Source organism: Alternaria viburni (assembly GCF_023758015.1).
Source record: "Alternaria viburni strain BMP 2772 chromosome Unknown scaffold_15, whole genome shotgun sequence".
Lineage (NCBI taxonomy): Eukaryota > Fungi > Ascomycota > Dothideomycetes > Pleosporales > Pleosporaceae > Alternaria > Alternaria viburni.
The window spans coordinates 132,696-158,931 of NW_026055784.1; the positions used below are offsets into that span (position 1 = coordinate 132,696).

The following is a 26,236-nucleotide window of genomic DNA, read 5'->3' on the forward strand; positions in this document are numbered from 1 at the left end:
GCCATTTTGATGATAGCATGATACCAGTGGAAAGGCCGTATCCAGCAGCCGCCAAACGTGACAGTAGGTCAGCTATAGTGGCGGTAACCTCACGCAATACCTTTCTTTCGTGATATGCATATCGATCTGGTGTCCTTGCGAGTGTGGTGTAGTTATGGGGTACAATGACATAGACGTGGATGGAAGCGCCCTCCTTCAACAAGAACAGGTGCTCCAGTCGTTCTAGCATGCGTGTGCGGGATGCGGAGTCCCTCACCACACCTCCTCCCGATGGCTGCATGTGAGTCCCCACGTCTCTGAGGTCGAAGGCGATGCTGATCTTTGTGACAAGCAGCTGGCGGGTTGTGTCCAACGGTGCGGGTTGAGACGAAAGGAAGCGTTCGAGATAACCCAGATCCTGTCCAATGTGAAAACGAACCAAGCGATACCAGACTTCGAGTATCTCTTTCGAGGTCGCGTCGCCAACTTTCTCGGCTTGCCAGTAGCGAGGGCCCGATTTGGAGCAAGTTGGCTCGCTTGTCGGCAATGCAGCAACGTCGCGTACTACTGAAGACAAGACATACTCGTAGATCATGTCTCTAAGTTCCCTTGGTAGTGTCGTAATTACGTTGTCGCAGAGTTCCTGACATGCAAACTCGTGATTGGTGTCTATGGCGTTTGTGGCGGAGCGTCCGGACATTTCCATTTCGTGTTGTGAGATCCTTACAGCAGTGGCGAAGCAGCCAAGATGAATTGCAGGCGCGCTGTTCGAGGCGAAAGTAGGATAGAGCGTCGAGATTACCAAAAGTACCGGTCGCGATGAGAGAGCCGGGAGGCGGAAGGTCAGGGGCGCAGAGCGGGGTTATGTACCACCTGCGCCGAAGGCGCAGGTATATTCACGACAGGCTGCATGGGTACCTATTGTTCTGCTTTCGTTTGTTTTGATCCACATCGAATCTATCAAACTCGTGTGTCGTTTAGGCTGGCGACTGTGGTTTCACTTCATGACAGCTTGGAGACCGATGTGATGCGGAGGCTCCCGAGGTCCCTAGCTAGGTAGCGTGGAAGCTAACCAGGTCTGGGCAAACCTCACGCGTGATCACGCGCTTCTCGGCGCGTCATCCCCCGCAGCTGTCCCGGGCCACCTGGTTGACGCCCCAGGACGTCGCTGGTTCTCCAAGGTTGCTATTTTCAATTGCCATGTGACTTCGCGTGACGTGGGGTTTCATCCGGCGGATCCCAACGCGACTCATCGCTCCGTGCGACAAGACAGACCGCGTCGACTGAGCGGCACCTCCACAGCTTCCTCCACCACCACCACTCCGAGAGCCATACTCTCGCGCAAGACGCAGATATGCCGAACACCAAGAAGCTCTCTGATGGCGAGACGTAAGTGGAAGATCTCCCAAGTGTTGGAAATGTATTGACGCATTTGCAGTCTGGAGCAACGCCTATGCCATTACCTTCGAGCGAAGCAGAACCGTACACAACACCTGTTGGCAGATGACCAGCGTATACGAGACAGAATCAACGATATTCAGGCCGAGAAGATGTTACTCGAGGATGAATGTATGCTGCTCGAGGATCGGCTTGAAAGTAATCTGTATCAACGTCTCGAAGATCGCGAGGGAGAGCCACTTCTGCAGGAGCTGATAGCAGTGGAGCAAAGCAAATGTCGTCCGGTATGCGAAGCTATGCAGCTGAAACTGCCACGCGAAATTCGCGACATGATCTATGAGCAAGTTGTGGGCCCCCCAGCCTGGCACAACGGCAAACATACCGTGCCTGTGGTAGCATCGAAGGATCTCGGTGTCTCAGACGCATTCAAGCTTGTCAGCAACAGCATCGGTCTGTTGGCCAGCGGCGGATATGACCATTTTGGCGAGGCCACACGGCAAGAGTTGGCGGAGCATTGGTACACAAGAAGTACATTCGACTTCGGCACAGACGTGCATCTCCTCAAAGCCTTCCTCAACAGTGTTGCTGCCGGTACCAGTTGCAAAGCTCTTGAGATAGTCCGCCAGCTGGAGATTACAATCGACTGCAACGACGAGTTCGAGCCGGAAACCGAGCGACTTCTGACCAGTGCTCTGGCGGATCTTACACTACGGATCCAGCCGGCACGATTACGAATTTACCTACGCGACATCCAGGGCGTTGTGCGCTATAATGACGACCGGCTCCTGATCTTACTACACAATGTCAGGCAACTGCTTCCGGACCTTCCTGGTTGGACGATCGAATTCGTTGTGCACATGGTCACAAATGACTGTCGATTATCGCGAGGATGGCAAGGATATGCATTCGAAGACATCATACCAGGGCATGATGTCAACCTGATGATACCTGGGGATACAGCTATGTCACTCGATGAGTGGTCGGACAAGTTCAGACAAGTAAGTGATGATCTTACCGTGGCATCACTATGCAAGCTGACTTTGAAAACGCAGCTTCGGAAAGAGCTTGAACAGTACTACGACAATACACTGCACGAAGCAGACGACGAAGACGAAGAAGAGGATGAGGAATCGGAAGAAGACGGTACTGATGACGAGCGCGATGAATACCTGCCTCTTGATAGAGATGAGCTTCATGAAATCGAGAAAGAGTTGGGCGAGTGTCAGGAGGATACGATTATATGGCGGGCCATGGGTGCCCGATGATTTGTGGGCTCCGCTATCCAATGGGTGGCAGGTCTCCATAGTCGCCAAGGGAAGATTACGAGCTACCTTTACTTGAGATCAAGGGCCTCACGTCTTCATCTTTTACCTTCAATCACTTGGAGACGGACTCACTTGCTAGTGGCCTCATCCTCACCCTCCGGCTACTGACTGTCTCTTGATCGTAGGTCTACTATTTAATCGGTCTCTTGGGCCGACTCTCCTTCTACCCTTCACCAACCCACATTCTGATTCATCTACCAAGATGGCAGCCCCAGCAACAAAGCCAAACATGAGTGAGCACCTACGCGTGAAGTGCAACGAGTAAGTCGTGTTCCCTGCTTCTTGGCCACTACTGATCTTAATTTGCAGGGCGCTGAAGCAAGAACGCAAGACCGAGCTTCAGCTAGCGGCTGCGCAGACCAAGGTCAAGAAATTGCGACGCCGCTGCAAGAAGCTGCAAGAGACCTCTGATGACGACAAAACCGAGACGGCCGACGCGTTCCTGGCCTTTGCAAAGAACGACTGCCTAGAGTTCTGCAACCAAGTCCACAAGACATTCCCTCGCGAAATTCGAGACACCATCTACAGCTATATCACTAGTTTCAAGGATGTCAGCATCGATTGTGACCAACACGGAAACTTTGAGCATCTCGACTACGGTTACTGGGCGTGGGGTCATGACCTCGGTCTCGATCCTGCGTATGGTGAGGTAGATCACTGGTGGAAGCCCGAATACGTCGGCCCAGCGATGGTCCGCGAACTGGGTGAAAACTTCTATCGCACCTCTAGCTTTGCGTTCCAGGGAGATCTCGCAGCCGTCGGCCCATTTCGAGCGACAGACCAATGGGGTTTTGGCTTTCCGCCAGTCGAGTTTGTCTCCAAGGTGGATGTCAGTATCCACTGCGACAATTACAAGTTCGAGCTTGTCGATCGCCCGAACATCAATGTTCCCGGCAACCACAATGCTTTCCAAGCACCTTCAGAGGCTCGCAAGAATAAGGACGTAGGGCCCAAAGACACACAACAACACCTCCTTGTTAAGCTGGAATCGCTTTTCGGTTTCAAACATGGCACAGCGCTTACCATCAGGCTCTCATCATGTCATGGCGCAAAACATACTCCGCTTGAGCAACAAGAGTGGATGTCGCACAACGTGGTTCCTGTCATCCTACCCGTTCTCCAACGGCTGAAAGATGCGGGTTCCCGGGTCTGTATAGTGCTCACAGCCAGTCGAGCTAGATCAGAGGCCACATTCACTTCGGAGTGGGGTCAGACTTCACTCGAGGGTGTCACTAAAGAGTTCTGGGAGGTATGTTTGAGGTGTTTACTGCGAGTTGGTTTTCGATGAGCTAATATTGACAGTATGTCGATGTCGAACAGAAGCGCATCACACAAACTGAGCTTGATGCTGAACCCTTCGAGGATTCTGATGATGGCGGTGTCTTTGGAAGCAACGCCGCCGACGCCTGGGCAATGAACGCCCCCGACGCCTGGGGTGGGATATCTTGGGCTAATGCTCCATCCTGAGTATTCAATGATTGTCCACCCTGGAGATGGAATGACGACCTTACAGATGAGCGACATCGATGATGTCGATACCCAAAAGCGCATACCAACATCTCTGCTTTGACTCTTCTAGAGATCCCAGCGGTAATCCCTTTCATTTATGCGAGCGGTCACATTCTTTTCGATTCAATCATTTCCTATAGCGAAGACAAGGTTGCATAGTTGCTCTCTGCGAACTTAGCGGCCAGGCCGTGACGAGACAGTCTTTTGGCATTCTCATCTCCTCTAAAACTTTTATCATTTACCCTGCTTCAACTCCGGTATCTAGACAGATCAGAAAACACTTCACTCAAAGTAAGCCTGCGCTCTTCGAAGACCAAGTGAAAGTAACATTACCCACGATTACGCCGCAGTTCCATTCTCAGTCGCGAGGCAAACGCACGACTGGTTCTCCCACTCCTTTCCTCGCCTACAAATTGGGGTGCATCCTCGGCATCGGTCGCCTGGTCTCACTACACGGTTCTACACCCCGCTTCAACCACTACTTCAGCTTGCCAAATAGTAAACATTACAATCCACCTTACTCGTACCAAAATGACAGCCCCATTACGGCCAGAAGAACAGGAGAAGCAGCTCCGGGACAAGTGCTACAAGTAAGTCCCGCACGAACATCGCGACATATAGCTACTGACATACATTAGGCAACTCCGCACAGAGGTCAAGCTCAAACAATGGTGGATCAAGGAGAGTGCGCAACACGAAGCTCGTAAAGCCCAGCTGCAAGCACAAAAAGATAACACCATCAACGAACTGAACAAGTACGCTCAGGTCACTTGCCGTAGCCTCTGCGACAAGATCTTCGAAGTCTGTCCGCGCGAAATACGCGATTACATCTACGCGTACCTCCTGCCCAACTCCCCGGTCGTCCTAGAGCATTGCGACCATCGCGATTGCGATAACAAGCCCTGCGGTAAGGGAAGCGAAACACTGTATTACTTCGTTGAACCCCACAGTCATCTCTTCAAAACCGCATACGTCATTCCAGAGTTCTCCGTAGAGCTGCTCGAAAAGTACTATCGCACATCCACGTTCGACCTACGAGACCAATTTGCAAGGCTGGGCGCCTTCCGGAGCTTGGATAGAGGAAAACTTGGTGTCATACCAGCCAACTACATCCTCAACGTTTCCTTGTGCATACAATGCGACAAGTACGACTTCGACGGGGTAACGGCACCGTTGGCCAGCCTGTCCAGGAACTATTCGCTCAAACCGCGTCGAGCGCTGCTCGCAGAGCTCGAAGCACTATTCGGTTTCAAGGCTGGCACTAAGGTCGATTTACACCTCCTCGTAAACCGTGACCGGTTGTCGAATGCGCACGATGCTGAATACTGGGAATGCGACACCGTCATTCCAGTCATCCTGCCGACGCTGCGTAGGCTAGCTGCTGCTGGTACGAAGGCCATGTTGTGTTTTGATTATTCTGGGTGGGGGGTGACTATTGATCATGGAGACGTCACGATGGAGGAGATCAAGAGCGGTTTGTCGAAGAGGATTGGCAAATGAGCCAGTTTAAACAGTTCCTTATATTGAAGCTGGCAAAAGCTGCTGGCAATGCTAGGCGATGAGGCTGTCTGCTCCTTGCTTCTTTCCTTCCCGTCCTGACGGGTGTGTTTTGCCCTCGAATATATGGGTAGAGCTTTCGAGGAGCTGATGGCTGGCGTAAGCGGAGTATGCTGTCGATCGCAAGTCATGCAGGGTCCAGACCGCATACGCAGGGCGTGAGTACCTGAATAAGCGATCAGCAGCACCCTGATAGACAATAGTACAACTCCTTGGGATGCGAAGTTAAACTCATCGTGATTCATTTCAATCTGAAGCGAACAACAGATTATGTGCATCGTGATGTACGAGATTCCAAGGACAAATGAGATTGGTGGTGTGGGTGCTTGTACATGCGTGCACCTTCGGAAGCGTGCTCTAAGGCAAGTCAGCAATCTCAAGCGAATGCATCTCAAACCAAGGACTGCCCTACTAACATCAATGATAGAGCACTCTCCGAAGAAAACATACGTAAAGCGCGTGTCGCAAAGCTGCAAGAAGAGCTTGCAAACCTAGAGAAAGATCTCGCCAACACCACACCAACAACAAGAGACGCAGTCGAACAAGTCGCTCGGACGGAATGCCAACAGCTTACCAACAACATCATGACCAAATTACCACGTGAGATTCGCGATATGATCTACTTCCACCTCAGCACACGAGACCGCGAGCTCATCGAGCGCGAGCACTTCCGGACGACCCTGGATCCGGTAACGAGGCTCTACTCCTACGACTTCAACAGATGGAAAGCACAGCACTTTCCAGCGCACTACTGGAACACCGATTACGTTGGCCAGCCCTTCTACCGCGAGCTCGTGGAGAACTACTATCGAACAAGCACCTTTCTCTTCGGCGACGACCCAGGAGTAATGAAGCGTTTCCTCACCACCGACGAGATGAAACTAGGCATTCTCCCAAAATCACTAGTCTCCAGCGTCGAAATCGGCCTGAATGCTGTCTCGCATGACCGCGGTTCGTTCCGCGCTTACATGTTCGGTATACCCAAGTCACCGGAGCGCATGCGGGAGGCTCTCGATGGCATCTTCGAACTGAAGCCTGGCGCTAAGATAGTGATTCGTTTCGTGACGGAGGCGAAGACTAAGGAGGAGAGAGATGAGCATTGCAAGGGGGCGATGGCGATGCTGTTTGATGACACGCAGGTGGAGAAGATGAAGATGTATAAGGTTAAGTTTGTGGTGGATGAGGGGCAGGTTTGGGATTTGGCGGAGGCGATGAGGGAGGAGTGGATGGGGATTCATGGGTGAAGCCTTGCTACGAATAGAGAACACCAGTCTGAACCTGCAATCAAATGCTGAGGACGTGAGAGTAATGGGCAGCATGTGAGGGAAAGCTGCCCAAAGAAGGCCGCTAGCGTGTAACTCCTGTCAGCTCCGATTGGCCGAAGCATACGCCATCAGGGCCCGGGGGAAGGAGCACCCCGCCATGGCAGAAAATGTTATCGCGACACCCCTCGGCGCATGTTTCTACGCGTCAAACACTTTCCCAACTTCTTCAAACCTCAATTCCAACCTCGTACTCCATTTAGACGCGTCTCGATTCCATATCGCAAGATGGCTGGCGTTCCTAGCACTTACGATGGTACGCACTTTCCGTCCCGTGCTCGTCGGGCCAAATGCTTACCCTGTATACAGCGCCCGTTCACATTGCCGTCATAGGCGGCACTGGTATCTCTTCCCTACCAGGCTTCACCCTCGCCGCTACACTCGACGTCGACACACCATGGGGCAAACCATCATCACCCGTCTCCATCCTACAACACCCGTCGCCCTCGACCGGCAAGCCTATCCCCGTCGCCTTCATCTCCCGACACGGCCTTCACCACGAACTCGCGCCTCATGAGGTCAAGAACCAGGCCAACATAGCCGCGCTACGACACATCGGTGTGCGCACCATCATTGCCTTCTCCGCCGTCGGATCTCTCCAAGAAGAAGTGCGACCGCGCGACTTTGTCATCCCCGACCAGATCATCGACCGTACAAAGGGCATCCGGCCATTCACCTTCTTTGAGGGAGGCATGGTTGGACACGTCGGCTTTGGCGACCCCTTCGATAAGCAGTTGTCCAAGATCGTCAGGCAGTGCGGACACGCGCTGGAAGGAGACGGCATCACACTTCACGAGAAGGGAGTCATCATCTGCATGGAGGGACCGCAATTCAGCACACGCGCCGAGTCGAACCTATACCGTTCGTGGGGCGGCAGCGTAATCAACATGTCTGCTCTGCCTGAAGCGAAGCTCGCGCGCGAGGCTGAGATCGGATACCAGATGATCTGCATGGCAACAGACTACGATTGCTGGAGGGGTGACGGCTCTGAGGACGTCAACGTGGAGATGGTTATGGCACATATGAAGGCAAACGCCGAGAACGCCAGGCGGTTCGTTGGCGCAGTGCTGAACGAGCTCAGCAAGGAGGAGCACACGGAGCAAGTGCTTGCTAAGCACCTCGACGGACAGATGAGATTCGCAGGCGCCATGACGAAGAAGGAGGGACGCGGATCAGAGGCCGAGAAGAAGCTCCAGTGGCTCTTCCCTGGCTACTTCGACTGAACGCCAAATGCTACTAAGCGCGCCATTGACAAAGGCGCATGACATTTGACTACGATATACTCCGATATTAGTGACGCGAAACCACCTACCCCGATCAAGAATCTATGCATGCGCCCGACGGCTGACCAAGGTTCTGGAGGTAAGACGCAGCCAGAGGCGCCGATTACGGCAGGTCGATAGCAATGGTTACCCCAAAACTCCAAACAGAACTCCATGTTTACATCATGGAAAATATGCATTAGCCGTATCGATAACTATCCGTCGCCAGCAGCCCGTTAGACATCCGCGGGCACTTGTCAAGCTCGATCTCACGATTCTTTCCCTTAGCACCTTCCTTTCTCGTACAAGATCTGCATTCCTACCTGCCGCAATCGCATCGACATTTTCCCAGCCTACACAATGAGCGCTCGAAATGTTTATGATATTGAGAAACGGCTGAGTGAGAAATCCGGGCTTACGGGCTGCTCAAATATTTTGTTCGGGTGACACCGGTGTATTGTGCTGATCAGGTACCAGGGTGTGGCGAGTCAATCAGATGAACAGTACCTGCATGCCAACCATTATCTCGCAACAACGGGCACAGATTGGAGGGTAACACCGCATATCTGTATTTCTTATCATGCAGATCGATACACTTCCAGGATCGAATTTGCATTTGCACCGCGGGGAAGACGCGCGCGCAGCATAATCCCGGTCAGACATGGGTGCACGGCGGCAGTCCTTCTCGGGTCACCACGGGAAGCATGACTATAAGACACATGATATCGTACACAGTAATGAAGCAGCTCTTGCTCGATACCGCATCCACTCGTCACTCTCCTACCGAACGGTAGCATTCGCAACCGTCATCATGGTTTCAGCGTGGTTTCTAACAAAGGTCTTTGTGGCTTTTGCGCCGCTGACGACGACCGTATACGCACAGTACAACGTCACCACACCTCAATTGCCTTTATTGCTGGATGCTACCGCAGATGATTTGGCTGCTGGACTTGAGGCTGGAGACTTTACGAGCTTGGACTTGGTCCAGGTAGGTTCCCGGTTTTCTTGCCAACATGTGTAGGCATGGATCTACCTTGGACAGCATCGCTGACATAATGTAGGCTTATGTGGGACGCATCATCGAGGTTAACAAAACTCTACATGCAGTATTGGAGATCAATCCAGATGCCTGGACGATCGCGAAAGAGTTGGACGAGGAGCGAGCTTGTGGAAAGCTTCGTGGGTAAGTTTTGCTGTAAGAAACTGTATGATCTTTCGCTAACTGAATGCAGCCCTCTCCATGGACTCCCGATTCTTATCAAGGACAACATCGCTACCGCTGACGAAATGAACAATACTGCTGGATCTTGGTCACTGATGGGTGCCAAAGTCCCACGTGATGCGACGGTCGCTGCGAAACTGAGAGAAGCTGGTGCTATCATCCTCGGCAAGGCGAATCTGTCGCAATGGGCTAACTATCGTTCATCGAACTCTTCGAACGGATGGACTGCTCGAGGTGGTCAAACGTATGGCGCGTATTACCCTGGTCAAGACCCAAGTGGCAGCAGTAGCGGTAGCGGTGTCGCTGCCAGTCTCGGTCTTGCCTTTGGAACACTCGGCTCAGAGACGGATGGATCCATTATCTCTCCCAGCCAGCTTAACAATGTTGTCGGCATCAAGCCCACTGTCGGACTTACAAGCAGAGCACTTGTCATCCCGATCTCTGAGCACCAAGACACCGTTGGGCCAATGGCCCGCACAGTCAAAGATGCAGCGTACATTCTCCAAGCCATCTCTGGACCTGACAGTTACGATAACTACACGTCTGCGATTCCCTGGGCGAGCAACGCAACTAATGCCACCAAGCCCGACTACGTTGCTGCATGCACTCTGGATGCGTTGGAAGGAAAGCGAATCGGGATACCGCGCAACGCTATCGGCACGCCGAGTTCCCAATCCGCGCCCATCTATGCTGCCTTCACAGCTGCTCTCGACGTCCTCCGCTCCGCCGGCGCAGTCATCGTCGACAACACCAACTACACCGCCTGGGAACAGTACCTCGAGTCCAACGCAGAAGGCATCGTTCTCGACGGCGACTTCGTCCCCAATCTAGCGCACTACCTCGAGCAACTCACATACAACCCCAACGACGTCCACAGCCTAGAAGACGTCCGTAACTTCACCCAAAACTTCCCCCAGGAGGACTACCCCGACAGAGACACAGCAGACTTTGACAGCTCCATCGCGCAATCCCAAAACTTCTCAAACACCGACATAGAATTCTGGGAAGCCTACCAAGAAGACCTGTACCTCGGCGGTGAAGGCGGTCTCCTCGGCGCACTGTCTACATATAACCTTGACGCCGTCGTTGTTCCTTCGCGCTCTGCGTCCGGTATCTCCGCTATCATTGGCGGACCTATTGTTACTGTTCCGCTCGGTGCGCTGCCGTCTAACACAACGGTTGTCACGAACTCACGCGGTGATTTGAATGCTACGGCACCGAATATTCCCTTTGGAATCTCTTTTGCGGGTGCGCTGTGGAGTGAAGAGAGTCTGATTGGCTTTGCGTATGCGTTTGAGCAGAGGACTATGGTTAGGACGAAGGTTATGCCGTATATTCAGCCTAGTATTGAGATTGAGAATGTGGTGGGTAGTTATTAGGTCTGGGTTGAGATGATTGAGTTGGAGTTGCACTGGGGGCGTATGTTGATCGGTATATGGTCAAGCAAAGCAGTGTGCTGCGGGAGAAGGTTATGCCGTATAACCAGCGTTGTCATGCGACGGGGGGCATAGTCGGTATTCATCACGTCGGACGCGGGTCAATAGGTGTGGACTTGTATGAGGTTTGTAGAGCAGTCGGGAGGATGTGTGTAAGGTCGGTGGGTGGTTGCCACCGATTGTCCGATGCGTATTGTTGCGTCTTACATCATCGCAACCACTATGTGTTGTGATCGCAAGCAAGGTTGTTGAACACCGTGTTGTGGCTTACCCTCCAATTTGGTTTCTATTGGTCCAATAATGCTATTGTTCCATTCGCTGTATTGAAGGTGTGGGACTACATTCGCACTCCTCGGATCGCCAGTGTCAAATTGGCAGATTATAAAGACATCGGCGCTTTCTTTCTCGACGAGAATTTTGCTAGATAAAGCTCGGGATATAATGAACGTGATTCTGATGCCGCTTCAGTGTAGCTGTTTGCACAGTCTCGGCGTTAAGCGGATTTAGCTGATACTGGCTGACAAGACGTGGAGCGTGTGAGGCTTTTGTGGCTTGATGTGAGTCTGGTATACGACGTGAGGTTAGCGTTGTTCCGAATCTGTAACTGGATTTATGTGTAGCTGGGTTGTTGACGTGGACGGGATGAGGTATAAAGATGTACGGAACACAGCGATTGTAAACCACAAAGCGCCTGTCAACTCCTTCTGCCAACTCAGTCAAAGAGATATCGCTCTCTCGCATCACTATAAATTTGAAAGCATCGTACTCGATCTGCAATGTCTTCCCCAACCCAGCAACTAACGCGCATCCGCAAAGTCGCCCTCATCGGCGTAGGCCCCTACACATCCCATCCTCCATCCACCCCACTAACACCCTCAGGGCACCGGACAAGTCGGCTCCCACATCCTCGCCCAACTCCTCGCCACGGGCAAACACCAAGTCACCGCCCTAACCCGACATACCAGCACCGCCACGGTCCCCACCAACCCCAACCTCACCGTCGTGAAGGTCGACTACGACGACGACGCAGCCCTCACCTCCGCCCTCTCCAACCACGACTTCCTCATCATAACCCTCTCCGCCCGCGCCCCACCGACTCTCCACCCCCGCATCGTGTCCTGCGCCGCCGCCGCGAAAATCAAATGGATCATGCCTAACTACTTCGGCTACGGCATCGGCGACCGCGCACTCAGCGGCAAGGCTGACTTACCCGCCAACTTCGAGCGCTACATCCAAGATGTGAAGAACACGCCAGGACCTGATTACACAGCGCTCGTATGCGGCTTCTGGTACGAATTCAGTCTCGCAATGGGAGAACCGTGGTTTGGCTTCCGGATCCGCGATAGGAGCGTGACGATGTACGGGGATGGGATGAAGAAGGTTAATGTGAGTACGTGGGAGGCTTGTGGGAGGGCTGTGGCGGGGCTGTTGTCTCTTCCCGTGCATCGTCAAGATGCCACCGATGGTGTGGCACTGGAGAAGTGGAGGAACGAGGGCGTTTACATCTCCTCTTTCCTGGTTTCCCAACGCGATATCCTGGATAGTTTACACCGGGTGCTCGGGACGCGTGATGCAGATTGGACGATCAGACACGAGGATGTGGAGAAGAGGTTTGGGGATGGGATGAGGGAGTTGGGAGAGGGGAAGATGTTGGGGTTTGCGAAGGCGCTTTATGCGGGGGTTTGGAGGAGTGAGGGGGCTGATTATGAGAGTAATGGGGGTTTGGACAATGGCGCGTTGGGGTTGGAGAGGGAGGATTTGGATGGGGCGACGAAGAGGGCGGTTGAGATGGCGATGGGGACTATGGGGGATGTTGAGGGGCAGTTCAAGTAAAGGGACTTGGTGGGATGTGGGGTTGTGACGTTGTAATTTGAGGAAAGGAAAGAGCGATGATGATATCGCAGAGGGGAAATCGTGTAGCTAAATTCGATGATGTTGTGGAAGGCGCGATGATGTACCGTCGGCCATCATGGTTCATGCTCTAATAATCTGGCTCCTACCCCACCTACATCCTCTCATTAGCATCTGCCTTCCCTCGCTCATTTAAGACAACTTACCAAAATTGATCCTACTCGATACGCCTATCTCCAACGCCCACCCTTCTCTATTTTCCCCTCGCTCACAGGTGAACCAAAAACATTCCATTGCGTGGAGCTTCCGCGCACCTGCCATACCGATTCTTCGTCCTTCTTGTCATACGATTTTCTCTCCTTCCATTCTTTCCACCGCTCGCGCAGCGATCTCTTCTCTTTGTTCTCCGGCTCAGGCTCGGGCTCTGCCATGAGGGCGGCGAGGGTTGATGCCGGGACGCCACTGCCTTTGTGACGCGATTGTGCGAGCGCAGAAGCAGTCTGCGGATTGACGGGTGCTCCAGTTGCGGTTTTGCCATGTTGCGGCGGTGGCTTACGTGAAGGCTTGGGGTCGTAGAATGTTGGTTGGTCTGGGTCTGGACTCGGATTCGTGCTCGATGATGTTGGGGGCGATGCCGCAATCTCCTTCGCCTGCTCGCTTTCCTTAGAATCCATGTCGTGGGCGGCCAACACGCACAATGCCAGCGTGTATAAGGTTTGAGGTACGTGGACTGTTCGCAGGATACAGCAATCTGACGATGCTCAGGCGTGCAGCACAACGTTCACAATACATGTTAGCGAGTTGTAGTCAGCCTTGGCCCACATCTGCAGTCAGCATCGTATCATCGATGCATCCTGCCACCTGCCAGTGCCGAACACCCGAATGCGAAAGACACATATGCGATGATAGGCCGTCATGGGCGCGCCGAGAACCCCGAGTTGCGGCAACAAGTCGACCCAGCATGATCTCAGGCTTCACAAGATATTAGATCCGAAATCAGACACGATAAGAGACTCTACCCAGGGAGGTATGAAGTCGCGTTAATCACGATGTCGCACGAAAGATGGTGTTGATGGCGCGCGACATTGATGACGCCATGTACTCGATTTGTCAAAGCTTCGGTGGCGGAAGCTCTCCGCCACCCCTCCGCATCATCTCCAATCCGCCGACGAACAAATACTCCACCAGAACAAGCACCACCACCTTCCCGTAGAACGAATCCATATGCGCTTCCCTTCCTTCCCCACATTCCTCCGCGCCTTCCACACGGTCACCAACACAACAAGCGCTTTTATCCGATCGAGTCCTGCTAGCACGCTCGGTCGCACTATCTACAACACGCCACAGCGCGCAGTCATTTACCGTTCGATGCCAAATATCCCCTTCTTGGGCGCCCTTTTCGGATCTTCTAGCAGTATGGCGGACAACACGAACTACCCGGTCCAGAAGCCTGAGGGCGAGTGGCAGGCCCAGCTATCGCCAGGTACAACAACACCCGTTCCAATCATTAGCACATAGCCACTAACACCACGACAGAGCAATTCCGCATCCTCCGAAAGAAAGGCACCGAAATGCCCGGCTCCAGCTCACTCGACAAGCACTACCCCGACGCCGGCGTCTACAAGTGCACCGGTTGCGAAGCGCCTCTCTACAAGGCAAATCACAAGTTCGACTCTGGCTGCGGGTGGCCCGCGTTCTGGGATGCCGTACCTGGCGCTGTCGGACAGAAGCCTGACCCCGGTCTTGGCATGATGAGGACGGAGATTGTCTGCAATAACTGCGGGGGTCACTTGGGACATATCTTCAAGGGCGAGCGGTTCGGTAACCCCAAGGATGAGCGACACTGTGTCAACGGCGTGTCGATTAACTTCAGTCCTGATGATAAGAACTAAGGGTTGGAGTTCCGGCGTAGAGGAGAAGAGCGGTGTATATATGGGGGTGTAGTACTAAGTGTATTAGTGACGACGAAATGAGAGACGACGTTGATCAGTGGCTTTGACAAACTCGCGCATGATGTGCAGTGGTTGTTGGTATGGCTTTCGTCATCTTGTGACCGACGCGATTCACCTACTTGAGCCACCGGGCAGTGTGAAGTAGGTATATGATACCGCAGATAGGCCAAATTGATACATACGACCATAGGATCATGAGAATTAGGCTTCCCGTCCGCTCAGCCATATACAAGCATGATACCGGCGGATTAGTAGTTAGGTGGGTGACCACTAGCGAATCCCCGCTGTTGTATGTTTTTGCTCTTTTTTGCCCCAGATCTGAGATGGGGACTCTCGAACTCATCATGCCTCTCGTTTTGCCCTTTTGCTCTTTTTTGCTCTTTTGCGGTGACCTAGCTGGATGAGCAAGCCGATACATCTATAGACTCATCACACGGGTCGTCACGCGACGCTTATAGCAAACGTTGGTTGTTCCTACATATATCGATCTCGTTACCCATCTAGCTGACAACATACAACCCTACGATGACATCTAACAGCGCTAACTACGATAGGACTGATGAAGTCGATGGTTGCGCCCTATGCATGAAAAATTCGACCATCGCATGTATGGGATGCAGCAACATCGGATACTGCTCCGAGAAATGTCAGCAAGAAGACGCGCTGCAGCACAATACCATCTGTGACACTTTCAAGGACTTCCAAACCCGGCCAAGCGAGAAACACTTTCGAGCCCTATATTTCCCTGCGGATGAGCCCAAGCCACGATTCATCTGGCTCCTTATGGACGGAGAACGGCTCACCTGGAAACCCAACGCTACCGATCTAGCGCAGTATGTTCCAGGATCACCTTCGTCAGCGGACTCGTTCATAACCGATCACCGTGTCGTGCAGGATGATCGCAGCGAGAACCGAGACCTCATAAAGGGTTTGTGCATCGAGTATGATCCAGTGTCCCAGGGTCAGTCAGGCAGCCACAAGGGTCCGGCTTCCATGGAGCAGTCAGCCAACATGTGCTTTGCTAGAATGATTGGGCCAGATGTTGGCGGTCTTCGCCGTGGTGGTCAGGTTGGACGTGTTCATGGGTGGAATCCTGAATATGGACTAGAGTCAGGGGACGTGGATTGCACTTCGTTGGGTCCGCTTCTGGCATGGGTCACGGAGGTTACTTTGTATTAGACATCTAGGGAAATGCTGCGGATCTGACTGCGAGGATTGTGTTCGTTCAGGATATATTGGGGCCCATGGATATGTATACTAATAGAATAATGACTGGCATTCACATCCAGCGATAGATCGATATACCCTAGTAGCTTTCAAGCCAGAAAACCTTTCGGCAGGTTTCACCTTAATCATGCACCCTATCTAAGGGAAAATCTAGACAGCTACCTCTACGAAGTAAATCTAAGAAAAAGAAGGCTAACAAGGCTACATTACCTTAAAACCTATTAAAACTTAGGTTTTTATTGTAATGTAGACTTTAGCGTACCTGTTTAGTTTTTTCCTTGTATAAGGTGCATGCATGCAATTCACTAGCTTACCTGCTTTCAGCACAGTAATTCACAGTGCACGCCCAGATAATTGACAGATGCACCCCCCCTCACATACCCCAACAACACCAGCGTGATTCCCTTGGCCAATTATTACTGTGCAACTGTATACGCAACCCATCAACACTGACATCCTTGCAACCCACAATCATGTCCCGCTACCGCCTCAGCAACGTCTTCAACGACCAATACACATACACCTACACGCCACTCACAAACCCAGACCCCGAAGCCGAATGCTTCATCTGCAAAACACCCTACTCCCCACACGACCCTGACGGCTGCCGCGCAATCCAACTCCATCCCTGCGGCCACATCATCGGCCACTCATGCTTCACCGAATGGATCAACCGCGCACCCCAATCATGTCCTTACTGGTCTCACCACCTCCCTCCCACGCTGAAGGCCTCAGCCTTAGACGATAGTCTTGAAGTCAAGTTCCTCCGTTGGTTGGTGCATACCACATGGATAACTCACATAGACCACCACCACGACTTCCACCTTGAGATTCTCACCCCCCTCAAATGGCGCAGACGCGCACTGTGTGCCGTGGAAGCGCTAGCTAAGGGCGCCCTCACAGACGAGGACGTTTACGTGCTAACCAAGGCTTCCTTCCTCACGTTCATGGACGCGGTGTTTCGGCGTGAAATATACGCAAGCAGCCGGGTTTTCGTTGTAGGCCTTGGGGTAGAGCTTATGGGTCGTGCGATACGACTTTACTTCTCGATTGGATCCGACAACGTGCTCTTGGATTTAGTAGGTAGGTTGGTATGGTTAACCATTCTTATAATTTGGGTTTCGATACTGGTATACGCGTGCGCTTATTCTGGGGTTACGTGGTGGGTGTTGAAGTTGGGGGTGCGGCGGCGTGGCGCCACTGAGCGAAGGAAACGTTCTGGCATGCAGGAGTTGTTTTGGAGTGGTTTTCGATTGGGAAAGAAGTCTAGATGAGCAGAAAGTATATATGTACATAGATATAGGTATGAAGGTTACGGGGCTACGTAGATTCAAGATCCCCAGAATTTTGGAAGCGTTCACTGACGCTTGACGTACTCGACCGGTCCGTCGTACTTGTCCTTCCCGATTACGTAGTAGTAACCCATGGCAAAGACAACAAGTACCGCGAACATGACTATGGACCAGTTCATATCGGCCAAAGACGGGTTTGGCACCTCGGGGAAGCAGATCAACACGATAGCCAGGGACAGGTATGTGATAGCGATGATGTTGATGTAAAGGCCCGCCTTGCCGAGGTCGAACTTAGAGGGAAGGAGTGGTTCTCTGAGAACACGTTTCCTGATCATGCAGCCGATGACGATGATGTTGGCAGTGAAGATACCGAGACCGCCTAGCGCGATTACGATGTTGAAGGCGATGGCGGAGCCGATGTTGATCAAACTCAAAAGTGCGGTTCCTACGAGGGTTGCGATGACGGAGTTGACGGGGATGTCCCAGCCTGGTGGTACCTAGGATCGTGATTAGCGAAAGGATCAGGAAGCGGGAAGGATGAACGTACGTAAGCGAACCAGTTGGAGAATGGGAGACCTTGATCACGGGCGAAGGACCAGAGTTGACGGGATGAAGCTGTCACCTGGTTGACCGAGCTGAACATGAGCAATGAGCAAATGAGTACCACCAGAATGTTGGTGGCTACGATAGATCCCGTCGCATTCAACAAGATCTGGATCCATGGCTGACCAAGCGGGGTAGCGAGAAGCGTGTCGAGGTCGTTGCCGAGAGTGGAGAAGACAGTGACGGTCATGATAAAAGCGAGTGAGTAGTTTACGACAGCCGTGGAAACCATAGCTCGAGGACTGACCCACGCAGCATCTTTGACTTCCTCAGCGAGATGGACGGCCAAGTCAGGGTCTCCGAGGGTAAGAATGGGACCAAGAATACCGACGAGAGTCGCGAGACCAGTGTTACCCCAGCCACTGGGGTCTTCGAAGTGGGTCCATGTGGTTGTGACATCTGAGCGCTCGCCCATGACCCAGAGTACGACGACAAAGGCGAAGAATCCGAACACATGGAGGACAAGTCCGAAGCCTTCCAGTAGGGGAAGCTTCCTGACTAAGACGGTATTGCACAAGATCGAGAACGTGGTGATGGCGATGGACAGAAGGGTGCTATGCCAGCCTTGGATAACATAGGACGGCTTGTTCAGCACGATCAGAGCTGTGAACTGATCGGCGACCGCAAAGGCCGTACCAGCCATACCTGTTTGCCATGCAATGACACACAGCCATCCTGGATCGATCGGTCAGTACTGCATACATGCTGCGTTCAACCAGAGATAGCATACCGGTGATGTAGCTGAGTATCTTTTGATATTTCCTAGGTGCCAATTCCGATATCCAATGATATTGCCCACCAGCTGTTGGGGCCCTTTATTCGTGTTAGCGAGACGCATTGATCTCGATTCATCACACAGTCACTTACATGGACACCATCTCTGCCAGTGAAAGCGTGACGAAGAACATCCCGAAGCAGACGACGACAAGTAACCAGATACCACCGGCAGCTCCTCCATTGTAGAGTGAGATTCCGATACCACTAAAGCCATGTCAGTGGTCTTCCTTATTGTCGAGTGCGAGTACCATACATCAATGCGTATTCCCATGTGCTGCCAAGGAGTACAGCGAAACCGAAGATGGTCAAGAACTTGAATTGCCGCTGATCTCTTGTCAGTATATCGGAACCTCTCCGGCGGGCGTTTTCAACATACCCTCAACTCCTGCAGCTTGCCCATGCGATCCATATCGCTCTCATCACTATGCGTACCATACTTTTCACCCACAGCAGTCTGGTTCGCCAGCTCGATACTGTTCGGGGAGTCGATCGCCTCCGAAGGACCCTTCATCATGCTGTCGTTCATTGTCGCGATGCGTGCATGCCACAAGTAGATGGAGGAGTGTAGTCGGTAACCAGTAATCAGAAGAAAAGAAATTCGACAGGGTGGTTCCGATGTCTGCAGCGGGACGGACTACCCCGTTCGAGCGGGTGGCGCTGGGTGGAGCAAACGTGCTCAGCTGTCTCGTTCGCTTGGAGACACTGCAGGGTATCTGGTACGTAATGTTGGGAATCAAAAGATCTGGAGGATCAGATTGGAGACCGGGGGCCTGGCGCATGCCGCGAGCTTGTTCGCGTGTTCGCAGGTTTTCATGTGGCAGTGGGACTCTCTAGACGCACTGGACAGGTTCAGTATGCTCCGCAGCACGTATTGTAGGATCTAGATGCCCTTCGCTTATGCGCAGAGAAATGGCAGTCACAGAAGGACCGGCTTGCGCACCGGCTTGCGCCGCAGAACTGCCGTTAGTCTAGGATCCTGACGGGTCGGGAAGCCCACGCGTGGGATGGCTGCTCGACTGCATTTCTCCTGCGTCGGAGCTTTAACCGGATAGGAACATCGTCTTTGGCGACTGCAAGCATGATGACACAGTGACATGTTGATCTGCAACATCTTCGTGAAACTGCCATGCGTGGAATACAACCAGAGATACGATGCGAAAATCGAAGATGGGGACAGTGGAGTAGTACATGCGAAATGAGAGATTGTTCTGAATGATGGTGTGGGGTGAGTGGCGCCGACGGGACGGCTGGTGGACTTCTGGAGACTTCAGGCCTTTAGCGCAGGGAAAAGCTTGAGTCAGCCCGGGCCGCTGGCCGCGCGTGTCAGGACTCGAGGACAGCATTGCGAGCTAACAATCAGACCACGCCGATGCGACTCACAAATACTTCCACGAGTGAAGCGAGCCGAATACATGTTAACGTGATCTTGTCTACTGCGCGCTGTAAATCTCTGACGCGAGAAGCACCGAGAGTCTTACGACAGACTCGCCCTCTCCCGTACAGCCCCAAATACCCGGTGGGAGCGGGCTGCGGGAATTCCGACCTCTTCGTTTTATGTATGTACAGTAGGGCCGTACTGCATACTTGTTGCTCTCTATATACAGGCACGGCACGGTTCGGTCAGTGCTCGGTCGGTTGCGCACGAGGAAGAATCGATCGGGATTGGATGCTGGGTATCATCATCTCGGCATCCCAGCCCTTGGCGACCAATGCAGGCAAAGTCCCGGAGGCGAGCGGCTATCAGGAGCCAAGGTAGCGACCCAGTATTCGGGATCACTCTTGCGCCTCACGTTCTCGAGTGTGATGGAGGGACATGAGTGACACGGTAAGATCTGTTCTTTGAGGCCCGACATGTTTCCAACAACCAACGGTATCCAGAACCTTATTACTGCATGTCGTGCGCAACATAGCAGTCGTTCATAACGTCTTTTTGCCAGTCTGTTTGGCCTCACGCGACAGATGGCGTACTCATCCAGTTCCTTGCCCCTGGCCAGGGCGTCGGACAACCGCTTTGCCCGCATCACAACCACCGATCAGGGCGCGACGCTTTGGGTCGTCACGCTTCTTTCCATGATTTATGCGATCCTGGTACTCGCAGTTCGTCTTGGGTTCACGAAATGGAGAGCGCATACCTGGGACGACTTTGTCGTCGTAGTAGCACATGTACGCGTCGCGAAGCCCCCCGCTTTTACTGCCTTTATTAGTATGACCCGAAGCTGACGTCAACACAGCTTTTGGCGTTCAGCATGTGGGCCTTCCTGTTTTCAGCGCTGAAGAGTGGTCTCGGAAAGTCGTATAGCATCTTAGAAGATGCAGAGATATCTAAAACACAAGAGGTCAGCCAAAGGTCTCTTTTCTACCTCCGTTTCATCCAACACGCTGATATACGCTGACACTTTGGATGTTGTCAGCTTTATTATACGAGTTGCATCCTGCTATACATTGCACTCGCTTTTTCGAAAGTCTCTATCCTCATGCTCATCCGGTCTGTATTCGCGCGGAACGTCAAAGTCTCCATACTAGCGATTGGCACCGGCGTCGTCGTAGTGGTGTTGGGCCTGATCGGAGCCATTGCAACCACGACCGAGTGTTCAGTTGATACCGTCATACCGAAGCCTGGGGACGAGTATTGCGTCGATTTAGTAAGTCTAACCTCCGTCTGCTTCGAAAGGCAGTATCAGCTCGCATGAGTGGTACCTCATATCTGGTGCCATCCCTGTCAATGTCCTCTTGTCAGATCCACACATGTTTCTGCACAAACACTGACTTGTCAGATTCCCTGGCTCAAAGCAATTACTGTCGGTGACATGATCACCGAGGTAATTATCATGGCCTTGCCGATAATAGGCTTCCACTCGTCTCTCATGTCGATCAAAAGTAAATTCATCGTTGTGATGGCCTTCTTCACGAGGATACCGTACGTATGAACCCCGGATAGAGCTGGCAACGACACTTACACCTTTTAGAAACGTTGTCTTCGCTCTTATGCACTTCCTCGCGTATGCCAAGTTCGTAGGGAGCCGTGAATCAGCCATTCGCATCGTCCCGACCGTCGCCTGGCAAAGCGTTCTTCTTTCTTTCAACCTCATATCCGCAACAACTCCACTCCTCAAAGGCTTCACCCAAGGATTCATGACACAAGGAGTATCCCTAGGATACTTACGTGAGGGAACAACAGGCGGAGGTAGTGGAATGTCAGGCGGCAGTTATGAGCTCAAGTCCCTCACGAAGAGTACTCGATCGAAGTCGAAGTTCTCGTCGTTGAAGCTGACGCCGTCGGATGCATACGCCACCACAACAGTCGAGGGGAACTCCGAAGAAGATACTCTCCCACCCTCAAGACTAGACCGCTTAAGGGGTCAGGAGAGCTCCAGGAAATCGACCCTCCCACCCTCAAGGATGGACTGCATGAGAGGTCAGCGAGCGGAGCGTGCATCTATTGCTAGTCAAGAGTCGCAAAAGATCATGATCAAACAAGAATGGCAGATTTCGGCGGCATAGACCGTAGGAGCATCTTTTCTGAGCATGTGGTGTTGTATGCCATGGGCTTGTACCGTAGCGTCCGTCCCAACTTATATGCAAGTGCCAAATTCGTTCTTCCCTCGCGCGACAAGGAACTAGCGATGCGCTTACCTAAGCCGCCGGGATTACCCCGCCAAGTGGCGACGCAACATTAAACTCCGACATCTCCAGGCAGACGACCACCCACATCATCTCTTCACCAATGAGATGGCAGCACTAATCTTTGGGACGGCACATTTCTGGTTCCGGGCGCTAACAACGGTCTTGAGATAGCGATGATGGCGTACCCATTCTTCGTCGCTCCCCAATTTGCTTCTTCGCTACAGAGCGACCGTCACTTACACGCCCTCCTTTCTCATGAGACCTAGTCACGGAAAGGAACATGCTGAACCTCTACCATCAAGCGTTCGCGCGAATGCAATAGCACCCGACGATGGGGATGAGCTCACGAAAAAGAGGATAGGGTCGCGTGACCTGCATATCGACACCCAGGCAAACACCACATCTTCCGATACCGACGACGTCGAACAAGACAAGCCTACGAGCCAACCAGTATCATGGAGCGAATTGCCTCGCAAAGACCAGCTCTTCGTCCTGATGCTTGCTCGTCTTTCCGAGCCTTTGACTCAGACCTCGCTAGGCGCATATCTCTACTACCAGCTCCAATCCTTCGATCCGTCACTACCAGAGTCGACCATCTCGTACCAAGCTGGCATCATCGGCGCAGCATTTCCGGCCACTCAATTCATGACTGCCATGCTATGGGGTCGATTCTCAGATGCAGAGTACGGCGGCCGAAAGAGAACGATATATCTTGGGCTGCTTGGCACAATGCTTAGCATCATTGGCTTTGGCTTCTCGCGCAGTTTCGCCATGGCAGTGGCCTTTAGATGTCTTGGTGGTATACTGAACGGCAATGTCGGCGTGATGAGGACTATGATCAGTGAGATCATCAAGGAGAAGAAGTACCAGAGTAGAGCCTTCTTGATCTTGCCTATGATCTTCAACGTCGGCGTCTTGGTCGGACCTATAATGGGTGAGTATCATCAGGCTATCTACATAGAAGAACGTACTGACAACAACAGGTGGTGTGCTAGCAGATCCCTTTGCCAGCTACCCTTCTCTATTCGGGTCTAACTCCACTTTCGGTGGTAAAGACGGCGTACAGTGGATGAAGCGATACCCTTACGCCCTACCCAATCTCACGAGCGCCGTGTTCCTATGCCTATCGTCTTTTGCCGTTCTCTTCTTCCTTGAAGAGACAGGTGAACTTTGCAAACACAGGCCCGACCCAGGTCTCCGCGTTGGCCGATGGATACGTCGGACGATCTTTCGCCAGAACATCGCATCTGAAGATGGGTACAGCGCTGTACCGGAGGATGACTTTGAGCTACAACCCACACCAACATCGGTGCATGCACCATCATCTGCTAGTCTTGACAAGCCGAGGACTATCGTTAGACAGCAGCTACCCTTCCGTCGTATCTGGACTCGCAACCTCGTCACAACGCTCTGTGCGCACGGCGTTCTTGCTATGCATGTAGGCACCTTCAACGGCCTCTGGACTATCCATCTGTCCACGCCTCGATTCGACCCTAGTCACCCATATCCTCCTGGTTTCACGCCTCACGGCCTGTTCTTTACCGGCGGTCTCGCTATGCCTCCAGCGCGTATCGGTATAGCACTTGCTATCATCGGTGTCATCGGCATACCTTTGCAACTCTTCGTCTACCCACGAGTTGCGCATCGTCTAGGCACAGTGGGTTGCTATCGTATCTTCCTCGCTCTCTTTCCCGTGATGTACACAACAGCTCCGTTCTTGAGTCTGGTTCCCAGCTGGACGTCCCCGCCTGATGGTGTCAGCGGACCTTGGATATGGATCGCCATCACATGCGCTTTGTTCATACAAGTCCTCGCTCGCACATTCGCCTTGCCGTGTACGGCTATTCTCATCAACAACGTTAGCCCGCATCCATCGGTCTTGGGTACTGTGCATGGTATCGGCCAGTCGGTATCCAGTCTTACCCGCACCGTGGGGCCAATACTCTTCTCCTGGATCTTCGGCAGGGGGCTGGATATGGGCATGATTGGACTGGCTTGGTGGTGTATGGCTGCTGTAGCTATCGCTGGATGGGTGCTTGCACAGGGCGTGAAAGAAGGGAATGGGCATGAGATACTGCTTGATGGGGAGAAGGAAGAATTTGACTGAGAATGTAGACGTTGATACATCTAGAAATCTCATTTCTGATGCATGATTCGATCACCACTTGGCAGCTACTATCTCCTCAAGACTCCTATTTACTACTACCTATCATGCCTACGTCGTCTTTCACAGGCTGTTGCTCACAACGCACAGCCGCCTTGTATCCTCCTTAGTCCCTCATCAGCAGCATCTCTAGTGCACATCATGCTCTCGTAAACATCTCAGTTCACCATCGCTAATTTCTGCGAGACTTCCCCCACCATCATAGTCCTTGAGCTCAAGCCGCCACCTCCACCCCAAACCCCCCATTAACCCCCTCCTCATCAGCAAACAACGCAAACACCTTCTCAATCCTCTCCTTCGTATCCTTCGCCACCCCCTCCACCTCACCCCCCAAAACCTCCATAAAAACATTCAGTTTCCCCCTCCAATCCGCCACATCATCGCTCTCAAAGTCAATGTCGGGATTAAACCACTTCGCCTCCGCGGCGTCGATGACCCACTTCAGCGACCTGTTAAGATAGACGAGGTGGGAGCCTCGAACTTCCTTGTTGGATTGCAGATGGGTTTGAAGAGAGACCATTTCGGAGGCGAAGAAGGTCTTGAAATGGGGGTTGCAGAAGGCGGAGACGAGGGTGGAGGAGGAGGTTATTTTTGAAGGGGAGAAAGAACCCATGCCTAGTTCGACGTCGGGTTTGGATGCGGATTTGGGGGGTAGTTGGGGAGGGGTGGGGCGTGGTTTTGAGGGGAGTTTGGCTATCATTGTCGCCTTTTCGGTTGGTAGGGGTTTGGATGGTAAGGAGCCTAAGCCTGGGAATAGGGGTGGGTTGACCTTGGCGATGGGGGCCGTGGTCACGGGCTGTGGCGGCTGTGAGGATGGTGGTGTGGGTATGGGAGGTGTGGGCGCGGCGGCGACATGGCTTTCACACTCGTCGGAAGCATCGATCATGTCGATCTCTGGAGAGGACATACCGCTGTTGCCCGCGCTTGAGCTGCTTGTAGCAGCACTGAAGGACGTCGTGCTGGGCTGTGACACCATCGAACTGGCGAGCGCACTCGCACTGAAGGTCGACGCGGTACCCCAAGACGCAGCCCAGCTTCCAGATGTATCACTACTTGGAGACGACGAGGGCGACGACGCGGCAGAGGTAGGCGGACTACCAAACACCCCACCGCTCACTTCGAACGCGGCCAGTTGGTCCATAGTATCGTATTCACACTCCATCTCGTCTTCCTCCACATTCCTCGACTTCTCTTGTTGCTGCTCCACAAAGCCATGTGCTATGGACCGCCATGTGGACTTGTGTCGCGCGAAGCGAACATCGAAGGGTTTGTGCATCGAGCTTGAGCCGGTGAGGGGAGGGGGTTGGATGTCTATTCGGCGAGGTGTCTTGTCCCGCTTTTTTGCTGTTCGTACTGCCGGATGTGGCTCGCGATCGAGATGGAGGTTTCGGTGAGTTATGTGTGTCTTGGAGATGCGGGAGTTGAGGGTGCGGGAGATGGCGTTGGTGATGCGCTTGTGGGCCATATTGGCGGTATGTGGTGATGTAAATATCTTGCTTGTGGATAGAACAAGGGAGATAGCAGAGTGATGTGATGGGTGTTCGCAAAAGATTAGGTATAGATACGATCGTGCTTGCGAGTAGAGGACAGCAAGTCTGTCCAGCTGAGGCTGACGCGAGATGAGAATGCGACGGTGACTGAGGATCGCTAGTGTGGGTCCCTAGCTCCCTCAATACTGCGTGACCAGCGGCAGCGAGGACTTGCAAAAGTCGAAGTGAATGGAAGTGAAAGAGGGC

At 52.8% G+C, this 26,236-nt stretch overlaps 13 protein-coding genes across 13 annotated transcripts; 10 read left to right on the forward strand and 3 right to left on the reverse strand.

Moving 5' to 3' along the window:
• Positions 1-1,333: 1,333 nt before the first annotated feature.
• J4E79_007059 (uncharacterized protein) lies at positions 1,334-2,642 on the forward strand (the record flags this gene model as incomplete). Its single annotated transcript, XM_049355927.1, has 3 exons — positions 1,334-1,368; positions 1,418-2,375; positions 2,430-2,642. The coding sequence occupies 3 exons, from the start codon at positions 1,334-1,336 to the stop codon at positions 2,640-2,642; spliced, it is 1,206 nt and encodes a 401-aa protein (XP_049209381.1).
• Positions 2,643-2,904: 262 nt separating this feature from the next.
• J4E79_007060 (uncharacterized protein) lies at positions 2,905-4,169 on the forward strand (the record flags this gene model as incomplete). The annotated part of the gene is made up of 3 exons (XM_049355928.1): positions 2,905-2,963; positions 3,012-3,951; positions 4,005-4,169. The coding sequence occupies 3 exons, from the start codon at positions 2,905-2,907 to the stop codon at positions 4,167-4,169; spliced, it is 1,164 nt and encodes a 387-aa protein (XP_049209382.1).
• A 573-nt stretch (positions 4,170-4,742) lies between these two features.
• Positions 4,743-5,711, forward strand: J4E79_007061 (uncharacterized protein; the record flags this gene model as incomplete). The annotated part of the gene is made up of 2 exons (XM_049355929.1): positions 4,743-4,801; positions 4,850-5,711. 2 exons carry the CDS (start codon positions 4,743-4,745, stop codon positions 5,709-5,711), a joined length of 921 nt encoding a protein of 306 aa, XP_049209383.1.
• Positions 5,712-6,050: 339 nt separating this feature from the next.
• Positions 6,051-7,012, forward strand: J4E79_007062 (uncharacterized protein; the record flags this gene model as incomplete). The annotated part of the gene is made up of 2 exons (XM_049355930.1): positions 6,051-6,096; positions 6,198-7,012. The coding sequence occupies 2 exons, from the start codon at positions 6,051-6,053 to the stop codon at positions 7,010-7,012; spliced, it is 861 nt and encodes a 286-aa protein (XP_049209384.1).
• A 306-nt stretch (positions 7,013-7,318) lies between these two features.
• J4E79_007063 (uncharacterized protein) lies at positions 7,319-8,313 on the forward strand (the record flags this gene model as incomplete). Its single annotated transcript, XM_049355931.1, has 2 exons — positions 7,319-7,346; positions 7,400-8,313. 2 exons carry the CDS (start codon positions 7,319-7,321, stop codon positions 8,311-8,313), a joined length of 942 nt encoding a protein of 313 aa, XP_049209385.1.
• Positions 8,314-9,163: 850 nt separating this feature from the next.
• Positions 9,164-12,581, forward strand: J4E79_007064 (uncharacterized protein; the record flags this gene model as incomplete). Its single annotated transcript, XM_049355932.1, has 5 exons — positions 9,164-9,340; positions 9,414-9,535; positions 9,585-10,938; positions 11,890-12,396; positions 12,555-12,581. The coding sequence occupies 5 exons, from the start codon at positions 9,164-9,166 to the stop codon at positions 12,579-12,581; spliced, it is 2,187 nt and encodes a 728-aa protein (XP_049209386.1).
• A 434-nt stretch (positions 12,582-13,015) lies between these two features.
• On the reverse strand, positions 13,016-13,535 carry J4E79_007065 (uncharacterized protein; the record flags this gene model as incomplete). Its single annotated transcript, XM_049355933.1, has 2 exons — positions 13,016-13,039; positions 13,185-13,535. 2 exons carry the CDS (start codon positions 13,533-13,535, stop codon positions 13,016-13,018), a joined length of 375 nt encoding a protein of 124 aa, XP_049209387.1.
• A 550-nt stretch (positions 13,536-14,085) lies between these two features.
• On the forward strand, positions 14,086-14,753 carry MSRB5 (Peptide methionine sulfoxide reductase B5; the record flags this gene model as incomplete). Its single annotated transcript, XM_049355934.1, has 2 exons — positions 14,086-14,344; positions 14,398-14,753. The coding sequence occupies 2 exons, from the start codon at positions 14,086-14,088 to the stop codon at positions 14,751-14,753; spliced, it is 615 nt and encodes a 204-aa protein (XP_049209388.1).
• A 1,760-nt stretch (positions 14,754-16,513) lies between these two features.
• On the forward strand, positions 16,514-17,054 carry J4E79_007067 (uncharacterized protein; the record flags this gene model as incomplete). Its single annotated transcript, XM_049355935.1, has 2 exons — positions 16,514-16,996; positions 17,043-17,054. 2 exons carry the CDS (start codon positions 16,514-16,516, stop codon positions 17,052-17,054), a joined length of 495 nt encoding a protein of 164 aa, XP_049209389.1.
• Positions 17,055-17,397: 343 nt separating this feature from the next.
• Positions 17,398-19,238, reverse strand: J4E79_007068 (uncharacterized protein; the record flags this gene model as incomplete). Its single annotated transcript, XM_049355936.1, has 6 exons — positions 17,398-17,829; positions 17,880-18,610; positions 18,666-18,748; positions 18,803-18,916; positions 18,966-19,036; positions 19,089-19,238. The coding sequence occupies 6 exons, from the start codon at positions 19,236-19,238 to the stop codon at positions 17,398-17,400; spliced, it is 1,581 nt and encodes a 526-aa protein (XP_049209390.1).
• Positions 19,239-21,606: 2,368 nt separating this feature from the next.
• J4E79_007069 (uncharacterized protein) lies at positions 21,607-22,213 on the forward strand (the record flags this gene model as incomplete). The annotated part of the gene is made up of 2 exons (XM_049355937.1): positions 21,607-21,629; positions 21,679-22,213. 2 exons carry the CDS (start codon positions 21,607-21,609, stop codon positions 22,211-22,213), a joined length of 558 nt encoding a protein of 185 aa, XP_049209391.1.
• A 378-nt stretch (positions 22,214-22,591) lies between these two features.
• On the forward strand, positions 22,592-24,443 carry J4E79_007070 (uncharacterized protein; the record flags this gene model as incomplete). The annotated part of the gene is made up of 2 exons (XM_049355938.1): positions 22,592-23,270; positions 23,320-24,443. The coding sequence occupies 2 exons, from the start codon at positions 22,592-22,594 to the stop codon at positions 24,441-24,443; spliced, it is 1,803 nt and encodes a 600-aa protein (XP_049209392.1).
• A 271-nt stretch (positions 24,444-24,714) lies between these two features.
• On the reverse strand, positions 24,715-25,965 carry J4E79_007071 (uncharacterized protein; the record flags this gene model as incomplete). Its single annotated transcript, XM_049355939.1, has 1 exon — positions 24,715-25,965. The coding sequence occupies one exon, from the start codon at positions 25,963-25,965 to the stop codon at positions 24,715-24,717; it is 1,251 nt and encodes a 416-aa protein (XP_049209393.1).
• Positions 25,966-26,236: the final 271 nt, after the last annotated feature.